General features: G+C 40.0%; 1 protein-coding gene across 1 annotated transcript; it reads left to right on the forward strand.

The window, feature by feature from the left end:
* Window positions 1–1,991: 1,991 nt before the first annotated feature.
* Window positions 1,992–16,932, forward strand: Arpc3 (actin related protein 2/3 complex subunit 3). The gene is made up of 7 exons (XM_047562386.1): window positions 1,992–2,148; window positions 4,529–4,628; window positions 7,976–8,052; window positions 12,181–12,249; window positions 13,499–13,625; window positions 14,575–14,669; window positions 15,602–16,932. The coding sequence occupies exons 1-7, from the start codon at window positions 2,143–2,145 to the stop codon at window positions 15,662–15,664; spliced, it is 537 nt and encodes a 178-aa protein (XP_047418342.1). The 5' UTR covers window positions 1,992–2,142; the 3' UTR covers window positions 15,665–16,932.
* The last annotated feature ends 404 nt before the right edge of the window (window positions 16,933–17,336 follow it).

Raw genomic sequence — 17,336 nt, forward strand, 5'->3', positions numbered from 1 at the left:
CATAATTTATCTTTTTAACTTCTTGCCACATTAATTGTTTTCAGTATTTCTAAGATGCTTTGTGTTGGATGTGAGTGCTGGCCTTGGGAATGGCTAATCAGCCAATAGGTATTTCTCTAGCACCTAATATAGGCCAGGATCTCTTTCATTTAATCAACAAGCCCAGCATTCCATTGGTCATTTGGCAACTGATCTGCCAGCTAATGCAAATTAAGACCTGCACCTCAGGTTAATTTTTTATCATTCTTTGTTCTGGATAGCAAAGGTATACCTGCAGTGTCAAATTTGATCCATTTTAATTAAGGAACCAAAATGAGAAGCCATAGGTATCAGTGGTAGCTTGCACTTGGGGGCCCAGGTAGGTACAGATACTAGATAGTATAAGTACTATCTAGTACAGATAGTGTGAGTTATTTTCAAGACCAGTCTGAAGGCTGGGTTGTATGTAGCTCTGCACGAAGCCCTGGGTTTGATCCCCAGTTCCAAAAAAGAAAAAAAGACCAATTTGAGAAAAATATGAGTGGGCAACATGGGGATGTGCCAGTTTGCTTGGGGACTTTCCTGTAGCCCTTGGAGTGTGGAAAGGTGAAAACACTCTTATCTCCCCAATGTTACTAATTCTTAGAAACTTTTGTCACTTGAGAGGGGAAGAAAAAACCTTTTATTTGCCCTCTTCTTGCTATCCCTCCTTGGGTTAGCTTCTGGAGAATCTAGTACATCCATGGGGAAGGGGGAAGAAATGAGAGGACAGATTCTGTTTTTTTCCTCTCTGGACATGACACTAGGGTTGAAAGAGTTTGACCTTCCAGGTCTCAGTGATCTTAACTGTTTCAGGAGAGCCTAATATGACTCTTTGCCCAAATTTAACCAGGCGTTGCAGGTGCCTGGCACTCTGGATAGAATGGGAATGTACAGGGCAGACAAAGCCTTCCTTACTTGAATGGGTCTGATGTGCTAGCCAGGGAGACTATCCCTGAAAAGGGAAAACTGCTAAGGGGATAAAGTAACAAATGAGTGACTAATGGGCCACTTCTAAAAAGTATTATTTGGCTAGAGACCCAAATGCCATATCAGATGTGGGAATTGGAGGTAGAATATTCTAGTCTGAGAGGCTGGCAGGAAAAATGGCCCCCAGGCAGCAATGAACTTTGCTTTTCACAAGAGGTGCTTTCTAGTAATGAGTTTTCAATGCTGCAGGCATGTAAATTCTAAGCACTTTTCATTTAGTTCATTTCATTCTCACAAAACAATGACAAACATTGTCTCCATCTCCATGTTCAAGTGAAGAACAGAGACACAGAGGTGAATTAACTTGCCCAGAATTGCTAGTATTGGAACTAGGACTTTAAACCCAGTGTCCACTTCTCAACCGGTACACACAGAATGGCAGAAATTATACATACATCCCTTTTTTCCTGTGCTCTCCAGTTTCTCCATTTTAAAAAATGTTATTAGTGCATTATAGTTACACATAATAGTGGGGTTCATTATGATATAATTTAGCTTGCTCCATTTCAGTCCTCAATGCTTCCTCTTTCCTTCCCCAGCTTCCCCGTTTTGAAAGGCAGTCGTTGGATTCATTCACTCCACGAATATCCACCGATGCTTAGTAGACAATGTACCATGACTGCAACAGGCGCGGGGGAAGAGGAAGTGAACAAAGCCGACCAAACGCCTGCCTTTTTAACGTTCACAAGCGGGGGAAACCAGACGAGCAGCAAAAGAAAACAATCATAAAACGAAGGGGCAAAGTTTTTCTTGCTTAAAGCAGGGGATTGGAATGGGGTTGAATTTAAAAGCGTGACTAGGGAAGCCTTCACTAAAAAGGTGATCTTCAAGGAAAAACAAAGGTTATTTGGCCACCGTGATACCGTAACCCCACAACCCAGCGCTGTTCCGCACGCGTTGGACGCATGCGCGGAATTCACAGCCTCTGCCTAGAGCTCGGACGCCCCCTGGCGCACCTTTTGATCCGCGCAGCCGCAGCAGCCCCAGGCGGGTCTGCAAGGCCGGAAGCGCTGCCCTCTCCCCGCGCCCTCCCCTTCCGGCTCACTTCCGCCTACTCCGCCCTGGTCCCCAGACCGGAAGTGCCGCACTTTAACCAGGTCCTGCTCGTCTAGGTCCAAACCCGGCGCCACCAAGATGCCGGTAAGGGTTCGAGCCCGGGTTGTGGGGACACAGCGGCTGATGGGGAAAGCCGCGGGAAGACCTGCGTGCGCTGAGAGAAGTGGGAGCCTGAGAAGGGAAGAGACGAGGGGACGGGGCCAGAGTCTGCAGGGCTGGGGCGGCCGGGGTGTCGGCTTTGAGGGGCGCGGAAGTGCGGGCCGGCGGCCGGGCGAACGAGGAGGCCGCCTCCGCTCTTCCCCGCCCCTCCTCTGCGGTCCCGGACCTTTCCCTCGCTCCTCTGCTCCCCCTGAGGCCGGCAGGGTCCTGAAGCCTCACTGGGCTGCTCCCCCTGAGGCCGGCAGGGTCCCGAAGCCTCACTGGGCTGCTCCTCCTGAGGCCGGCAGGGTCCCGAAGCCTCACTGGGGCCGCGAAGGCAAGGACTACGCTCTTTTTTCAGCATTTTCCAAGCCCAGCGTCCAGCTTTTTTCTGCCAGTGCCACTTCCTCCTCCGCCCTAGGGGGCGGGTCCCGCCTGCTGCTTGTCATCTGTCAGGCCCCACTTCCCGGATCCTCCCCTGTCACCCCCGCATGGCCGCCACCTCCGAGCCAGCTGGGCTTAGAAATCCTTCAGCCTCAGGGTTGGCTTTGGTTTCCAGGTGTTTGTTGTTTCGTGTGCATGGCAATAGGAGTGAAAATTGATGATGCCCCAGTTGTCCTGCAGTTCTGAGGGACTTATGGCCCCTGTGGTTTCAGTTTTGCAGATTAAGAAAAAGGTGATTCAGTGACATACAGTCAACGAACATTACTGAGCACCCGCGGCAGGCTGAACGCTACTGCAGCAGTGAATGAGGCCAACAAATACCCACTTTTAAGGAGTTGACTTTCCAATCGGGACTCAGACAATAAACATAAATAGAGGAGTTTCAGATAGTGACAAGTGCTATGAAGAAAATAGATGGATAACAAGACAGTCACTGGTGAAGGGAGGGCAGGGCCTGCTTTAGTGATGAAAAGGAGCAGGCCATAGTTACAGCTATGTATTTTACAAATCCCATAATCATCATTTGACTCCTGAGGAGTGCCAGGCAGGCCAGAACTACACACTTCATAAGGTATTCTATTTAAGTCTTTTTTTTTTTTTTTAATTAGCACTTAATGGTTATACGTAGTACTTGAGTTTCTATTTCATTTTCAATTGAACACAATGGAGTTTTACTTAGTCATAAAGTAGAACAAAATTATGTCATTTGCAGGAAAATGGATGGAACTTGAGAGCATTATATTAAGTAAAATAAGCCAGACTCAAAAGTTAAGGGGAAAGGAGGAGAGAAGGGGAAAGAGGAAATACAGGGGAATGAAATAGACTAAATGATGTTATGTGCCTGTATGAATATGTCATAGTGAATCCCTTTATTATGTGTAATTATAATGCACCAATACCAATTTTAAAATACTAAATCTCAAAATGAAGTAGATACTATTATTATTATTATTATTATTTTGCAGAAGAGGAAACTGAAGTACACAGAAAATAAATAACTTGCACACTAGTGGTAAAGCCAGATTTTAAGCCAGAACTGTAAAGCTCTGGGCTCATTCAAGTTGTGTATAGAGCATCCTGGATTTCTCCGTGTTATTTATTTTGCATCTGCTTTCTCCATTAGCCTGAAAGTTCTTATATCAACTATATCACTGTCTCTTGCACACAGAAGATGCTCAATAGTCATTTGGTGAATTAATGAATATATGAATGGGCATGTTGTCTTCCAAAAAACCAGACGTCTTGTAAAAAGCAGAAGTAGGAATCAGCATCCAAATTGCTCACATAGATATTATCTTTTTCTTTCTCCTTTAACTCACACCTACCCACTAAAGGTAGTACATATCACTCATTTTACAAATTTGAAAACAGGCTAGGGTAAGAAAGTGATGTCTTCATTGAAGACATAAAGCCAGGAAGTGGCAAAACTGAAAAAGTAGTACTTGTGTCCTGGTTTAACTGGAGGGTGAGTACCCCATACATGTTGTTTACCTTTTTCCTGTAATGAAAATATTGCCAGCAGGTATCACTGCATTGTCTCTAAATCCAAAATTGGAAGACATACACGGTAGCATCCTATTGTAAAGTATTTCCACTACAAAGAGAAAAAAGACCTAAAAAACCTTAAGAACATAGACAATAGTAAAATGTAATTTTTTTTAAATGGGGAAGTGGTTGTATACTTACTTTGTTTTTAAAATACAATTAATTAAAAATTGATATAACTTATTTTGAGAAAAACAGTTGGTTTTGAGTCAGTAGGAGCCAACTCCAGCACATTGCTGATGCCATCCCTTCTTTTCCTTTGGAGGAATGTATTTGTCATCCCAGTGACATTTGTTCTCTTTCTGCTTCTGTGTTCGTACCTGGTTTGCCACTGCAGGCTTACCACTCTTCTCTCATGGACCCTGACACCAAACTCATTGGAAACATGGCCCTGTTACCTATCAGAAGTCAGTTCAAAGGACCTGCCCCCAGAGAGAGTAAGTCCAAACTATTCTTTTCAAATTTTGTTATGAAATGCCTAACCTTGACATCAAATCTGGGAAATCCAGGGCCCAGTCCTCTACCTCAGATTGCTTTCTACCTTCTGTTTGCCTGGTAAGTGTTACATTTTAGATCTTTCAAGATTGAGGTTGTATGTTGCATTTAATAGGAAACTATATTATTCTAATTTCTCTGGAACATTTTTTTGAGAGGAAATGTGCTTAATTCTGGGACCTGTTCCTGCAATCACTGTCAGTCTTTCAATCTAATCTAATGCTGCTACCTCTATTGAATGCATGTCACCATTCTTTCTCTGTCATCACACTGGAGAAAACAAACAATAAAAAGTGTTTTAGCCTCTTCCCCATCTAAATCATCTTCCTTTGTTCATTCTTCAGGACCTTCATTTTTAACACTAATGTGCTCTTAAATCTTTTTTCATTTTTTTAATCGGTGCATTATAATTATACATAATAGTGGAATTCATTATGCCATATTTGTACATGCACATAACATAAATTGATCACAGTCTCCAGTACATTCCCTTTCCCTCTTCTCCCTCCACTGATCTGCCTGCTACTCTAAAATCTTAAGTATGCTCCACAGCATTACTTGTGTCTACTCTTGCTTTTCTGAATTTTATTTCTTTGGTAGTAGTTTGTCTCTTTGGTGTGTGTGTGTGTGTGTGTGTGTGTGTGTGTGTGTATACTGGGAATTGAACCCAGGGCTTTGTGCATGCTAAGCATACACTCACCCACTGAACTACATCCCACATTCCCCTACACTCTACTTTTTGGAACATTTTGCTGTTTCAGAAAGCCTCATTCTAGAGCTGAGGTTATAACTCAGTGGTTGAGTACTTTTGTAGCACGCATGAGGCACTGTGTTCTAGCCTCAGCACCACATATAAATAAATAAAATAAATAGATAAGTAAATAAATGTGTCCATCTACAACTAAAAAAAAGTTTTAAATATTTTTTTAGTTTTTGACAGACCTTTTATTCATTTATTTTTATGTGGTGCTGAGAATAGAACCCAGTGCCTCACATATGTGAGGCAAGTGCTCTACCACTGAGCCACAACCCCAGGCCTAAAAAACTTTTTTTTTTTTTTTTTTTTTTAAAGAAAAAAAAAACCTTAGGGCTGGGGGAGATAGTTCAGTTTGTAGAGTGCTTGCCTTGCGAGCACAAGGCCCTGGGTTCGATCCCCAGTACCGTAAAAAAAGAAAAAGAAGAAAAAAAAAAAAAAAAAAAGCCTCATTATGTTTTCAGACACAGATTCTTCTGAAACATTCTGAGATGTTCTGCCAACAGTGTAATTTGTATTGTGTTAGACATGGTTTCCCTATATCCAGCAAGGGTCTGGATTGAGTTCCACTCATGGTTTCCAAGACCACAGTTATAATTACAAGTTTTGTACTGATCCCATATTCATTCCTCTGCCAGACTATTTGACTTGACCTCCTCTTAATTTAATTCTGTTTTCAACACCAGTTGAAAGCTAAGTAAACTTAATAAATTTGGTGAGTCACCATGGTTTTTATTTGATTCTGAGAAAAAAGAACAGATGGAAAAAGACCCAAAAAGAAGACCAATAATATAAAAGAATTACAGTGCAAAGAAAGCATCAGAATCAATGTGGGCCTAGGTTGCTTGAGAACAACACTGTTCACATGGTTACAAATACCGTATGTATATCAGAAAGTGCAACAGAACAAGAGTGGAATAAATCTACCACCTTTGCAATTCTTGGGTCCTCAAGGGAGAATGAGACCTAAGAAACCAGATAGATGAGGGGTGACCTTGTTGCTCTTCCTGAAAGAAGTAGATTAGAGCTAAATCTAGAGCAAAAGCCTGTGTTGTGAGCTAAGTAACTTAGCATTAATTAGTTCTGAGGATGGGGCTGTAACTCGGTGTTAGAACATGTATTTAGTTAGTGCATGGCCCTGGATTTGAACCCCAGCATCTCACATTCCTTTATATTCCACAAATAGCTTTGGAGTGTTTCATATGCCAGGCACTTTTGTAGATTCTGAATCACTTTCACTCTCACCACCCCCTGTCATTGTGTTACAAGAACTAGCAGATTTTTATAATTGCTGTTGCATTCTCTGAGGAAATTTTCTTTTCCTAAAAAAATAGTTTGCAGGGAATAAAAGTCTAGCGTTAGAATTCCATTGCAATTCTTCATCAGAGGAATAAGCTGGGGTAAAGACAGCTAAATTGCAGAGAATTAAAACTTTGAGGTTACTTTACATTTCGGTTTGAGAGGGATAGCGATCATGGACAAGAAGTATAAATAACTGTCTTGGCATTGCTGAAACTAGCTGCTGGATATCAAGACCCTGGGATTTTGACCTTTTTAAAATTAAAAAAAGAGAGAGAGAGAGAGAACCAAAACTGCAAGAGAAATTGTGTAATGAATCTGTGTCTGTCACAGCAGTATTTCTGTCTTTTCTCAGTCTAGCCATGTAAAACAGCTTTCTCCCTGCACCCCAGAACTAGTGATTGAACCCAGGGCCTTGTGCATGCCAGGCAAGTGTTCTACCACTGAAACTCCTAGTCCCCAAGTACATGTAAGTCATAGTTTTGGGGGTTTGTTTTGTTTACAGTCCTGGGAACTAACCCAGGGTCTACCACTGAGCTACATTCCTACACCTTTTTAAATTTTATTTCTTAATTTGGGGCAGAGTATCCCTAAATTGCCAAGGGTGGGCTTTAAAATTGTAATCCTTCTGCCTTAGCCTCCTGAGTAGCTTGGATTACAGGCATGTGCCACCTTGCCCAGCTAAGTCATGGTTTTTATAAAAAGAAGAAAAAAGAAAAAAAAAAAAAAAGAAGGCTATATGTCTGAGCCCCAACAAATTCTAAGTAATTGAGTGTTTTTGAAACTACAGTACGTAAATTAAAATTATATTGAATACCTTTTATTTTTAAAGATGTTAAAAACTTTAACTTTGTTAAAGTTAGCTTATATCTCAGTCTGTTTTTATAAATGCATTGAGAGAGGCCTTGAACATTATTCAAGGCCTCTCTAAATGTTAATAGTAGCTATTTCCGGGTAGTGGGAATTTAGGGTGATAATTAAAAATATATTTTTCTATTAATTGAATTCTTTTTCTAATGAGTGTGTATAAGTTTTACAAAAATGAAAAAAACTGAAAATAAGCTATGTACTTGTTTTTCTAGAAATAGTTTTTTAAGACAATTTCAGTAATACCATTTTATTTTATCCAACTTCAAGACTCTCAGTAGTTAAGCTGGTGGGGAGTTTTCTTTATGACTTTTTATAGGTGTTATGTTTTGCACTTGGCTGCTGATGTTCTCTGTCTTCCCTGCTTAGCAAAAGATACTGATATTGTGGATGAAGCCATCTATTACTTCAAGGCCAATGTGTTCTTCAAAAACTATGAAATTAAGGTAAATATGGTGCTTGTAATATTTAACTTCTTTTTCTTTTTTTTTTTGAAATTAGAACACTTTATTATAAACATTTCAAGAATATAAACTGATTTTGTATTGAGGCTCTTTGAAACTTTTAAAACTATACAGAACATAAGCTTATTACTATTATTATAATGTATTTCATTTTCCACATTCCAGCCCATAAAATACAATGCCAAGTTAGAGCTAACAAAGGAAAAAATAATCTAAATTGCTGGGTAGAGAAAATTAATGAACTTAAAAAAACTCATACAAAACTAAAACAATCCCAACCAAGAAACAGATTCTGCAAAGTCTGTTCATCCTCCAATTTAAAATAAATAGTCTCTCAAGGGGAAAATAATGCCATCAGAGCAGTCTGATGAATAAAAGCAGAGCCACCCTCCTAAAGAGAAATTGCATCGTAAGAACAGCATAATAGTGCTTTCAGAAGACGAACAGCGAGTAGCTCCCCATTGGAGAGCAAGCAAGAGAATACTTCATGTTCTGTGACCTTGGTGAGGCGTTCTAACAGGACTGCTCACAAAAGAAAGCCACATGAACAGGAGCACCATAAAACCCAGCTCCACGACTCTTTTTCAGTTTGACCTCAGGAGAACCAGCTACGGCACTTCAGAACCCAAGGATGGACTGGTCCCAAAGCATCTCCTCCTCTGCTCTCTCCTTGCCTTGGTCCTTCCCTGCTTTTCTGTGCTTGCAGCCCTCTTTCTTAGAAGCTACCTCTCGACTTTTCTTCTCCTTTCGGTTCTTAAGCCTTTGCACTGACCTGCACAGCTTCTGCCTTCACCTTTACTTGCTTTCTTTGGATGCTCCAATTCCTCAGAGCCTCTTTTCCTCTCGTGCATGGGCTGCTTCTCTCTGTTCTTTCCCTGCCCTCCTCTGGGTACCTTTTCCTCCTCTGATGTACCTGTTTATGGCTGGTTTGATGGGCACTGGGGCTGCTTCTTGAGGAGAGTTGCCTGTGAACTCTGGATTCTATGTTATATGAACCACAATTATGTTCTCACTGACTAAGCTTCATGGGCACTGGCTTCTCTAAGAAAGTCCTTGGGGAACTCAGAGAGTCTACTCTTAGCCTGCTGTCCTGAGCTGGTAAGCACTGAGGTAACTGGTTTCCACCATTTGTGGAGTATTGCATGATCTTGAGTAGCTCTGGACAGTTCCAGATGGGGGTCTTTGATCAAACATTTTATACCTGGGACTGGAGTCAAGCTCTTCTCTGTACCTACAGGTTTCCAAATAGTCCTCTCTCATCTTTCTGAAACAAGTCTTTGGCTCTAAGCCTCTGACTTTCTGTACTTTAATATATTCTTCAAGTTCATCTTGAAAAGAGTCATATGACTTCTTCGAATGCTTAATTAGGTTGACAAAAAGGGATTCTCCTTATCAGGCTGAGAACTTGGTGGAGACACCTGATCATATTTACCTATTAATTGCTTCAGATTTTCAGAATGAACTTTCTTCAAATGATGAGGCTGTGTAAGAACCTGGGAGCTCATAATAGGATCTCGTTTATTATTTAAAATGAAGTGTCATTCCCCAGATGCCTCTTATAAAAAGTATCTGTAAAAAGTTCAGTCTTTGTACATTAAATGTGTTATCTTCTCGGAGGCGGGCAGTGTCGACTACAGCCCCCTTCCTGCCAGCGCCTTAACTTATTTTCTGATGGGGATAACATCGACCTTGCAGTTAGGTTTGCTCTGAGAGGTTAAAAAAAAAAAAAAAAAAAGATTGTGATTTTTAAATTACAGAATAATGCCAAATGGTAGACTCTGTATAAATATTAGTTTCATTTTTTTCCTTCCAAAGTATGTATCAGGTGTTGACAAGTCATAACCTTAGGACCAAATCTGACACACAACTTCTTTTTGTAAGTGAAATTTTATTGGAACACAGCAGTGTACATTTGTATGCATATAGTCTGTGATTGCTTTTGCACCATAGTAGCAATTGAATAGTTATGACAAAAACTGCCTAGGCCAGAATGCAGAAATACTTACCATGTGACCTTTTCAGAGAAAACATGCCAACCCCTGGTCTAGACTTATCTTTTTTATTCAACACTAATTTTTTTTTTTTTTTTTTGCGGTGCTGGGATAGAACCCAGGGCCTTATGCTTGTGAGGTAAGCACTCTACCAACTGAACTATATCCCCAGCCCTTTATTCAACACTAATTAAGGACCTGTTATGTGCCAGGCTGTGTTTGTGTAGGTCTCTTCCATGATCAAAAACCTTTGTCACTGGGAATTGAACACAGGGATTCTTTGCCACTGAGCTATATCCCCAGCTCTTTTTTATTTTTTTTATTTTGAGACAGGGTCTAACTAAGTTGCTTAGGGCCTCACTAAGTTGCCGAGGCTGGCCTCCTGAGTCAGGAGATTTACAGACATGTGCCACCATACCCAGCCTTTTTTTTTTTTTTTTCTTTTTTTAAAGTTGTCAGTGAATCTTTATTTTACTTAGTTACATGTTGTACTCGGACTCGAACCCAGTACTTCACACATGTTAAGCAAGCACTCTGCCACTGAAATTCAACCCCAGCCCTTATTTTTTTATATATAGGTTGAGCATGTCAGATTTGGGGGTTTTAGATTAGGGATGCTCAACTGGTAATGTCTGTGCAAATATTACAAAATCTCAAACACCCCAAAATATGAAACACTTTTCTGGTCCCAAACTTTTCTTTTTTGGAGGTAGGTACCAGGGATTGAACTCAGGGGCACTTAACCCCTGAACCACATCTCCAGCCCTATTTTGTATTTTATTTAGAGACAGGGTCTCACTCAGTTGCTTAGCACCTTACTGTTACTGAAGCTGGCTTAGCCTCTTGAGCAGCTGAGTTTATCAGCATGTGCCACGGTGCCTGACTGGTCCCAAACCTTACTGATAAAGGACCCTTAAGTTGGGCTTTTGTGTTGTAGACCTGAGACTGAGAAGTAGAGAAATTTGAATAACCCTGGCCCACATTCGTGGACCCTCTTTTCTCCTTTTCTGCTCTCAGTGTCCATGAAGAGGATGGTCAAGGAAGAGGTAGAGAAGAGTGGAAGCAAAGGAGAAGGGAAATTTTTAAAAATGTTACAGCTGGGCTTGGTGGTGCATAGTAATCCCAACTTCTTGGGAGGCTGAGATAGGAGGATCACAGATTTGAGGCTAGCCTGGGCAACTTAGACCCTGTCTCAGAAATGAAATAGGAAAGACTAGGGATGTAGCTCAGTGGTAGGGTCTCTGGGTTTAATCCCCAATACAGGGGCAAAGTGGGTAGTGGGGCCAGTTCCTAAGCAAGTTACAAGAATGGCAAGGAATTTTCCTGCTATTCTAAACTATGTAACTTTAACCTCTTGCCAGACTTTTATTTTTTGGAATCAACAGGATATGGAATCTTTTATAGGTTCTTAATCTACAAATTGTCTAAACATCCTGTGATATTGACAATGTCTATATCTGATGCATGGTCTAAGTGTTGTATTTGTAATAGGTGTAAATAAATATTGGAATTCTACTGCATTTCATACAGTTCATTGTGAAATATAGGGTCTTAAAAATAGGGAAATGTGTAGCCTTGGTTTTGTTGTCGTTGCTGTTGTTTTAATGAATCTTTGTGAAATCGAGCCTCTAGTACGTAGCACATTTGGTCAATGGCTGTTGTCTTCACATTTTCCTCTTGGTTAAGTCACGATGTTAGGCTTCTGGAGTTCTTCAAGAACATGTCAGATGCGAAATAATTGCTTCCTTCTTTTGAGTAATGAGTGTTTCTGTCCTCGGCAGAAATCCTCAAGTGAAAGGATTTTAAACAATTAGCCAACCATATGGTGTGCCTCAGGTTTTCCAGGCAGCTTTGTTAATCCTCCTTCCTACGCAGAGTGAGGGGCTGTTGGCACAGCTCCTCAGGAACCCAGGCAGTAGGAGCTGAGAAAAACAAGGGTAGCCACACAGTTCAGGATGGAAGCTCCCTCCCAAAGGGGCTTAAAAGACCACGCATGCATTTGGAAAATGACACTTTCTGATGCTACTGTAACTGTACTCTCAGGATTTTCAGTAGATAAAAGGCAGTACATACGTGATTGTTAGGTTTTGATGAAAACTGTTTTGTTTTCCCCCCATAGAATGAAGCTGATAGGACCTTGATATATATCACCCTCTACATTTCTGAGTGTCTAAAGAAACTCCAAAAGGTAATTAAACTTGGATAATCATATATTAGGAAAACAAAGTACTGATGGTATTTACTCTTCCAGCCACCTAGATTTGTTGAGACTTTAAGGACAAGTAGAAAATATTTTCTCTGACTTAGAGCATGTACTTATGAGGAAAATCTGAATGTAATTCTTTGAACTCATAATATGGTTGACTAACACACCAGAAAAAGGATAGATTTTTTTTTTTTTTTAATTTTGTTTTTATTTTTTGGTACAGGAAATTGAACTTAGGGGCACTCAACCACTGAACCACATCCCCAAACCTATTTTGTATGTTATTGAGAAACAGGATCTCACTGAGTTGCTCAGGGCCTCGCTTTGCTGAGGTTGGCTTTGAACTCGTGATCCTCCTGCCTCAACCTCCTCTGCCACTGGGATTACAGGCATGTACCACCATGCCCAGCAATAGTGATGTTTTTAAAAAGGCTTTGCGCATATTTTTCAAGACAAAATTCTTGACAAAGAATTTCCCTTGGCTCAGCAGTTCTTGACCCTGCAGTCCAAGGATAGAATCCAAGGGTCTGTGAGGTTAAGTAGAAAAAATTGTGTTTTTATTTCCTATAACTAAAATTAACATTTATGTTAGTTATTAACATAGGCAACTGTCCACAGTAGTATTAGCAACACCTATGACTTTTTCTTCCATAAAATTTATGATATTTTCATATTACATTGGTGTTGAAGATATTTTGACATTTTTTTCTTACTCATCTTCAAAATTTAGCTACTAGATCTGTTTTGTGCACTTTTTTAAAAAGTATGATTTTAGATATTTTATTGTCTTTCATTATAATTGGTTTCTCTTGAAACCGGAGGTAGTGACACATGCCTGTAATCCCAGCAACTGGGGTGGCTGAGGCAGGAGGATCACAAGTTGAAGGCCAGTCTCAGCAATTTAGTGAGGTACTAAGCAACTTAATGAGACCCTGTCCCAAAATAATAAAAGGGCTGGAGATGTGGTTCAGTGGTTAAGTGCCTCTGGGTTCCATCTCTGGTACCAAATTAATAATAATAATAAAAATAATAATTGGTTTTTCCTGTAAATATGTTGTTTTGTTCACTTGAAACATTGTTCTGAGAAGGGGCCCACAGGATTTACCAGATTGCAGAAGACACAAAAAACATCATGTCCTTCCCTTATCTGCTTAAACTAAAAAAATTAGAGTTTGGACGTTATTATCCTCTTCCTTGTTAAATGTGTGTGTGATTTTGTTGTTGTTTTTAGTGCAATTCCAAAAGCCAAGGTGAGAAAGAAATGTATACCCTGGGAATCACTAATTTTCCCATTCCTGGAGAGCCTGGTTTTCCACTTAATGCAATTTATGCCAAGCCTGCAAACAAACAGGAAGATGGTAAGAACACGATCTCTGTCCTCTGTCTTTGTGGCACAAAAAGGTTTTCTCCATCTGATGTTCTACCTTCCTCCTCCTTTTGCTTTTCTTGTTATATAGATTAAGAGTGGAATCATTGGGGTGTACATTACATTATCTCTTTTTTTTAATTGTAGATGGACACAATTCCTTTATTTTACTTATTTTTATGTGGTGTTGAGGATCAAACCCAGGGCCTCACATGTGCTAGGCAAGCACTCTACCACTGAGCTACACCCCCAGCCCTTTTTTTTTTTTTCCAGATAGGTTCTTGCTCAGTTGCTGAGGCTGACCTCAAATGCAATCCTTCTGCCTCAGCCTCCCAAGTAGCTGGATTATAGGCATGTGCCACTGCACCTAGCATAACATACATTATCGTATTAGTAACTTTCACAAAAATATTCTTGCTAACAAATATGACATACAGAGACTCTTTTGAACCAAAATGAAGATAGTTACAAAGCCATTTGGACTGTCATTTATTTTTCTTGTCCCATATGAATGTACAGAGACATATTGCTGCTGGGCACAGTGGTGCACTCCTGTAATCCCAGCAGCTCAGGAGGTTGAGGCAGGAGGATGGGAAGTTCAAAGCCAGCCTCAGCAATTTAGCAAGACCCTAAGCAGCTCAGTGAGACCCTGTCTCTAAATAAAATATAAAAAAGGACTGGGGATGTGGCTCAGTGGTAAAGCACGCTGGGTTCAATCCCTGGTTCCAAAAAAAGAAAAGAAACATATTGCCAGAGTCAGTGTCTAGACCGGTGGCCAGCACATTTGGGGCATATTTTCAAATACTTTTTTAAATTCTGAGGGCTGGGGATATAGCTTAGTGGTTGAGCATTTGCCTAGCATATACATGGCTGTAGATTTGATCCCCAGCACCACACACACACACACAAAAATTAGAGCCCATTTTTTAATTCTTTTTTAGAAGTCATGCGAGCCTACCTACAGCAGCTAAGGCAAGAGACTGGACTGAGACTTTGTGAGAAAGTTTTTGATCCTCAGAATGATAAACCCAGCAAGGTAAGATCCTGTTTTTTGCCTGTTTAATTGGTAAATCACCTTTTACCTCCGCTGAACACACTAAGGTCTTCCAGTTGCAAGAACATTTTTGTTTTGTTTTGTTTTGGACTGGGGACCAAATCCAGGGTTGTTCTATTACTGAGCCACATCCCCAACCCTATTTTGTATTTTATTTAGAGATGGGGTCTCACTGAGTTGCTTAGTGCCTTGCTATTTTGCTGAGGCTGGCTTTGAACTCGTGATCCTTTTGCCTCAGCCTCCTGAGCTGCTGGAACTACAGGCATGCACCACTGATGCAAGAACACTTAATTTTTGTGTTGCTGAAGTCTGTACCTAGTACATAATAGTTGACTAGATCACAATGATGAATAGCATCTAATAAGGAAATTTTAGTTGTATGTTCTTAGTTTGGGGTGTTGTAAACCCAGAGAACAGGTTTTTGTGTGTGATATTTTGAATGCATAGTCATCTCTCAGTACCTTCAGGGACAGCAGTCTGTGCTATTTAGGTCTCTTATATGTAAAATAGCATAATATTTGCATGTAACCTATGTACATCCTCTAGTATGCTTCAAATCATCTCTAGATTATTTATAATTCCTAATAAAATGTTATATAAGTAGTGGTTGTACTCTGTTGCTTAGGGAAAGTGACAAGAAAAAGTAATGTGTTCAGTACAGGTACAGTGTTTTTCCCCTAATATTTTCTATTCATGGTGGGTTGAATCCACAGATGCAGAATCCACAGATACTATATTAAGTTAGTATACCACATCATTTTTTGAGTGACCTGTGAGCCTAGAAAAGTTTACATGTGCCTTTAAGGAGTTTATAATGTAAGAGATGCTAGATCAATAATAAATTTTATTATTAAATAAATTTAATTCTTGAAAGCATTGTCATGTGTCCATTCTGTCTTGTCTTCCCTTGTTAGTGGTGGACTTGCTTTGTGAAGAGACAGTTCATGAACAAGAGTCTTTCAGGACCTGGGCAGTGAAGGGAGCCTGGGCAGCCACTGCCTCCAGCGCCTTGGACAGCATTTTACAGCAAGATGTATACAATCCTTTTTCTTTATTTCATAAAGTTTTATACAGAAGAGAGAAGAGAGCATGTCTTTACTTGAAAAGCTCTTGATCAAGAATTTGGGGGTGTGGGGGTGAGTTGTTGAAAGGTGATTTGAAATTTTCTGCAGTATTAAGCTGGTGCTTAATAAGAATGAATAATAATAAATAAATTTCTAACATTTCATGTCAGAAAAACTTCATTGCTTATCTTTGACATTCAATTAAAACATTTTTGAGATAAAATTCACATTCCCTACTCTTCACCCTTTTAAAGTGTTTACAACTTAGTGGTTTCTAATATATACCTAAAGTTTTATAACCATTGCCACAAACTCCAGATCATTTTCATCACCCCCAAAAGATGTATCTGTACTTTTTAGCCATCGCTCTCCCTCATTCCTCCCTAACCCCTCTTCCTGACCGCCACCAGAAGTAATCTACTTTCTGTCTCTAGATTTGCTTATTCTGAATATTTCATATAAAGGAGTCATACAATATGTGGCCTTCTGTTTTTGGTTTATTTCACTTAGCATGTTTTCAAAGTTAACCCATCCTACACAATACTTATTTTTGATTCATTTTTTCCCTTTTTGTATGTGTATATGAGAGAGATGTACATAGCACAATATGTACAGAGTCATTACTTACATTTACAGTGTTGTGCAACTAGCACATAGTATTTTCAAAACTTTCATTGCACAAAATGGGCCTTTTGTGACCTCTAACTTACTTTTGGTCTCTGAATTTACCTGTTGAGGGTAACACTCATGTAAGGGGAATCAAACATTTATCCTTTTGTGTATCTGCCTTCCTCGACTTAGCATAATGTCTTCAAAGTTTGTCCATGTTGTAGACTGTATCGGGATTCACTCCTTTCCATGAGTAATATTCCATTGTAAGGAGAGACCACATTGTGTTTATCCATCAATGTGTGAACAGTTGCTTTATATCCATTTTTTGGCACTTTATAACAGTGCTGCCAAGAACATTCATATACCAATTTTTATGTGGACATGTGTTCATTTCTCTTGGTTATTTCCCTAGGAGTAGAATTGCTGAGTCATAACTGTTTGACTTTCTTAAGAATTGCCAGACTGTTTGTTCATCGCAGCTGCACTATTCTGCATTCCCACATCCTCACTTTTGTTCCTTGCTAACCCAGTCGATGTGAAATAAAATCTCATTGTGGTTTTGATTTGTATTTAATGACTAATAATGAACATTTTTTCATGTGACTATTGGTCACTTACATCTCCAAAGAAATTTTTATTCAAATCCTTTGTCCATTTTATGGACTAGGGCTGGGCTAGGGTTTTAAATTAGATATTTCAGGAAGTGCGTTGAGTCCTTTGGGCATACGGTCATTGCATGGCCACCTGTGTTGCACCTTTGAGTGTCTGGTTCTTACTTTAAGTGGCAGTTGTTTTAGTGTCTATGTTGGAATTGTATTTGCCTGCAAGTATAGAAAGTCCAGGTGTCCATGCTTTGGGAATTTTGTCTCTCTTTTGAATCTGGAAGTAGTCCCTGAAAGCAAATGAAAAAGAATACAAAAAGAAAAAGAAAGGGAGACAGACCTCAGTGGATGAGAAATGCTTGGTTAAGCCA

Source organism: Sciurus carolinensis, chromosome 8 (genome assembly GCF_902686445.1).
Source record: "Sciurus carolinensis chromosome 8, mSciCar1.2, whole genome shotgun sequence".
In the NCBI taxonomy this organism is placed as follows: Eukaryota; Metazoa; Chordata; class Mammalia; order Rodentia; family Sciuridae; genus Sciurus; species Sciurus carolinensis.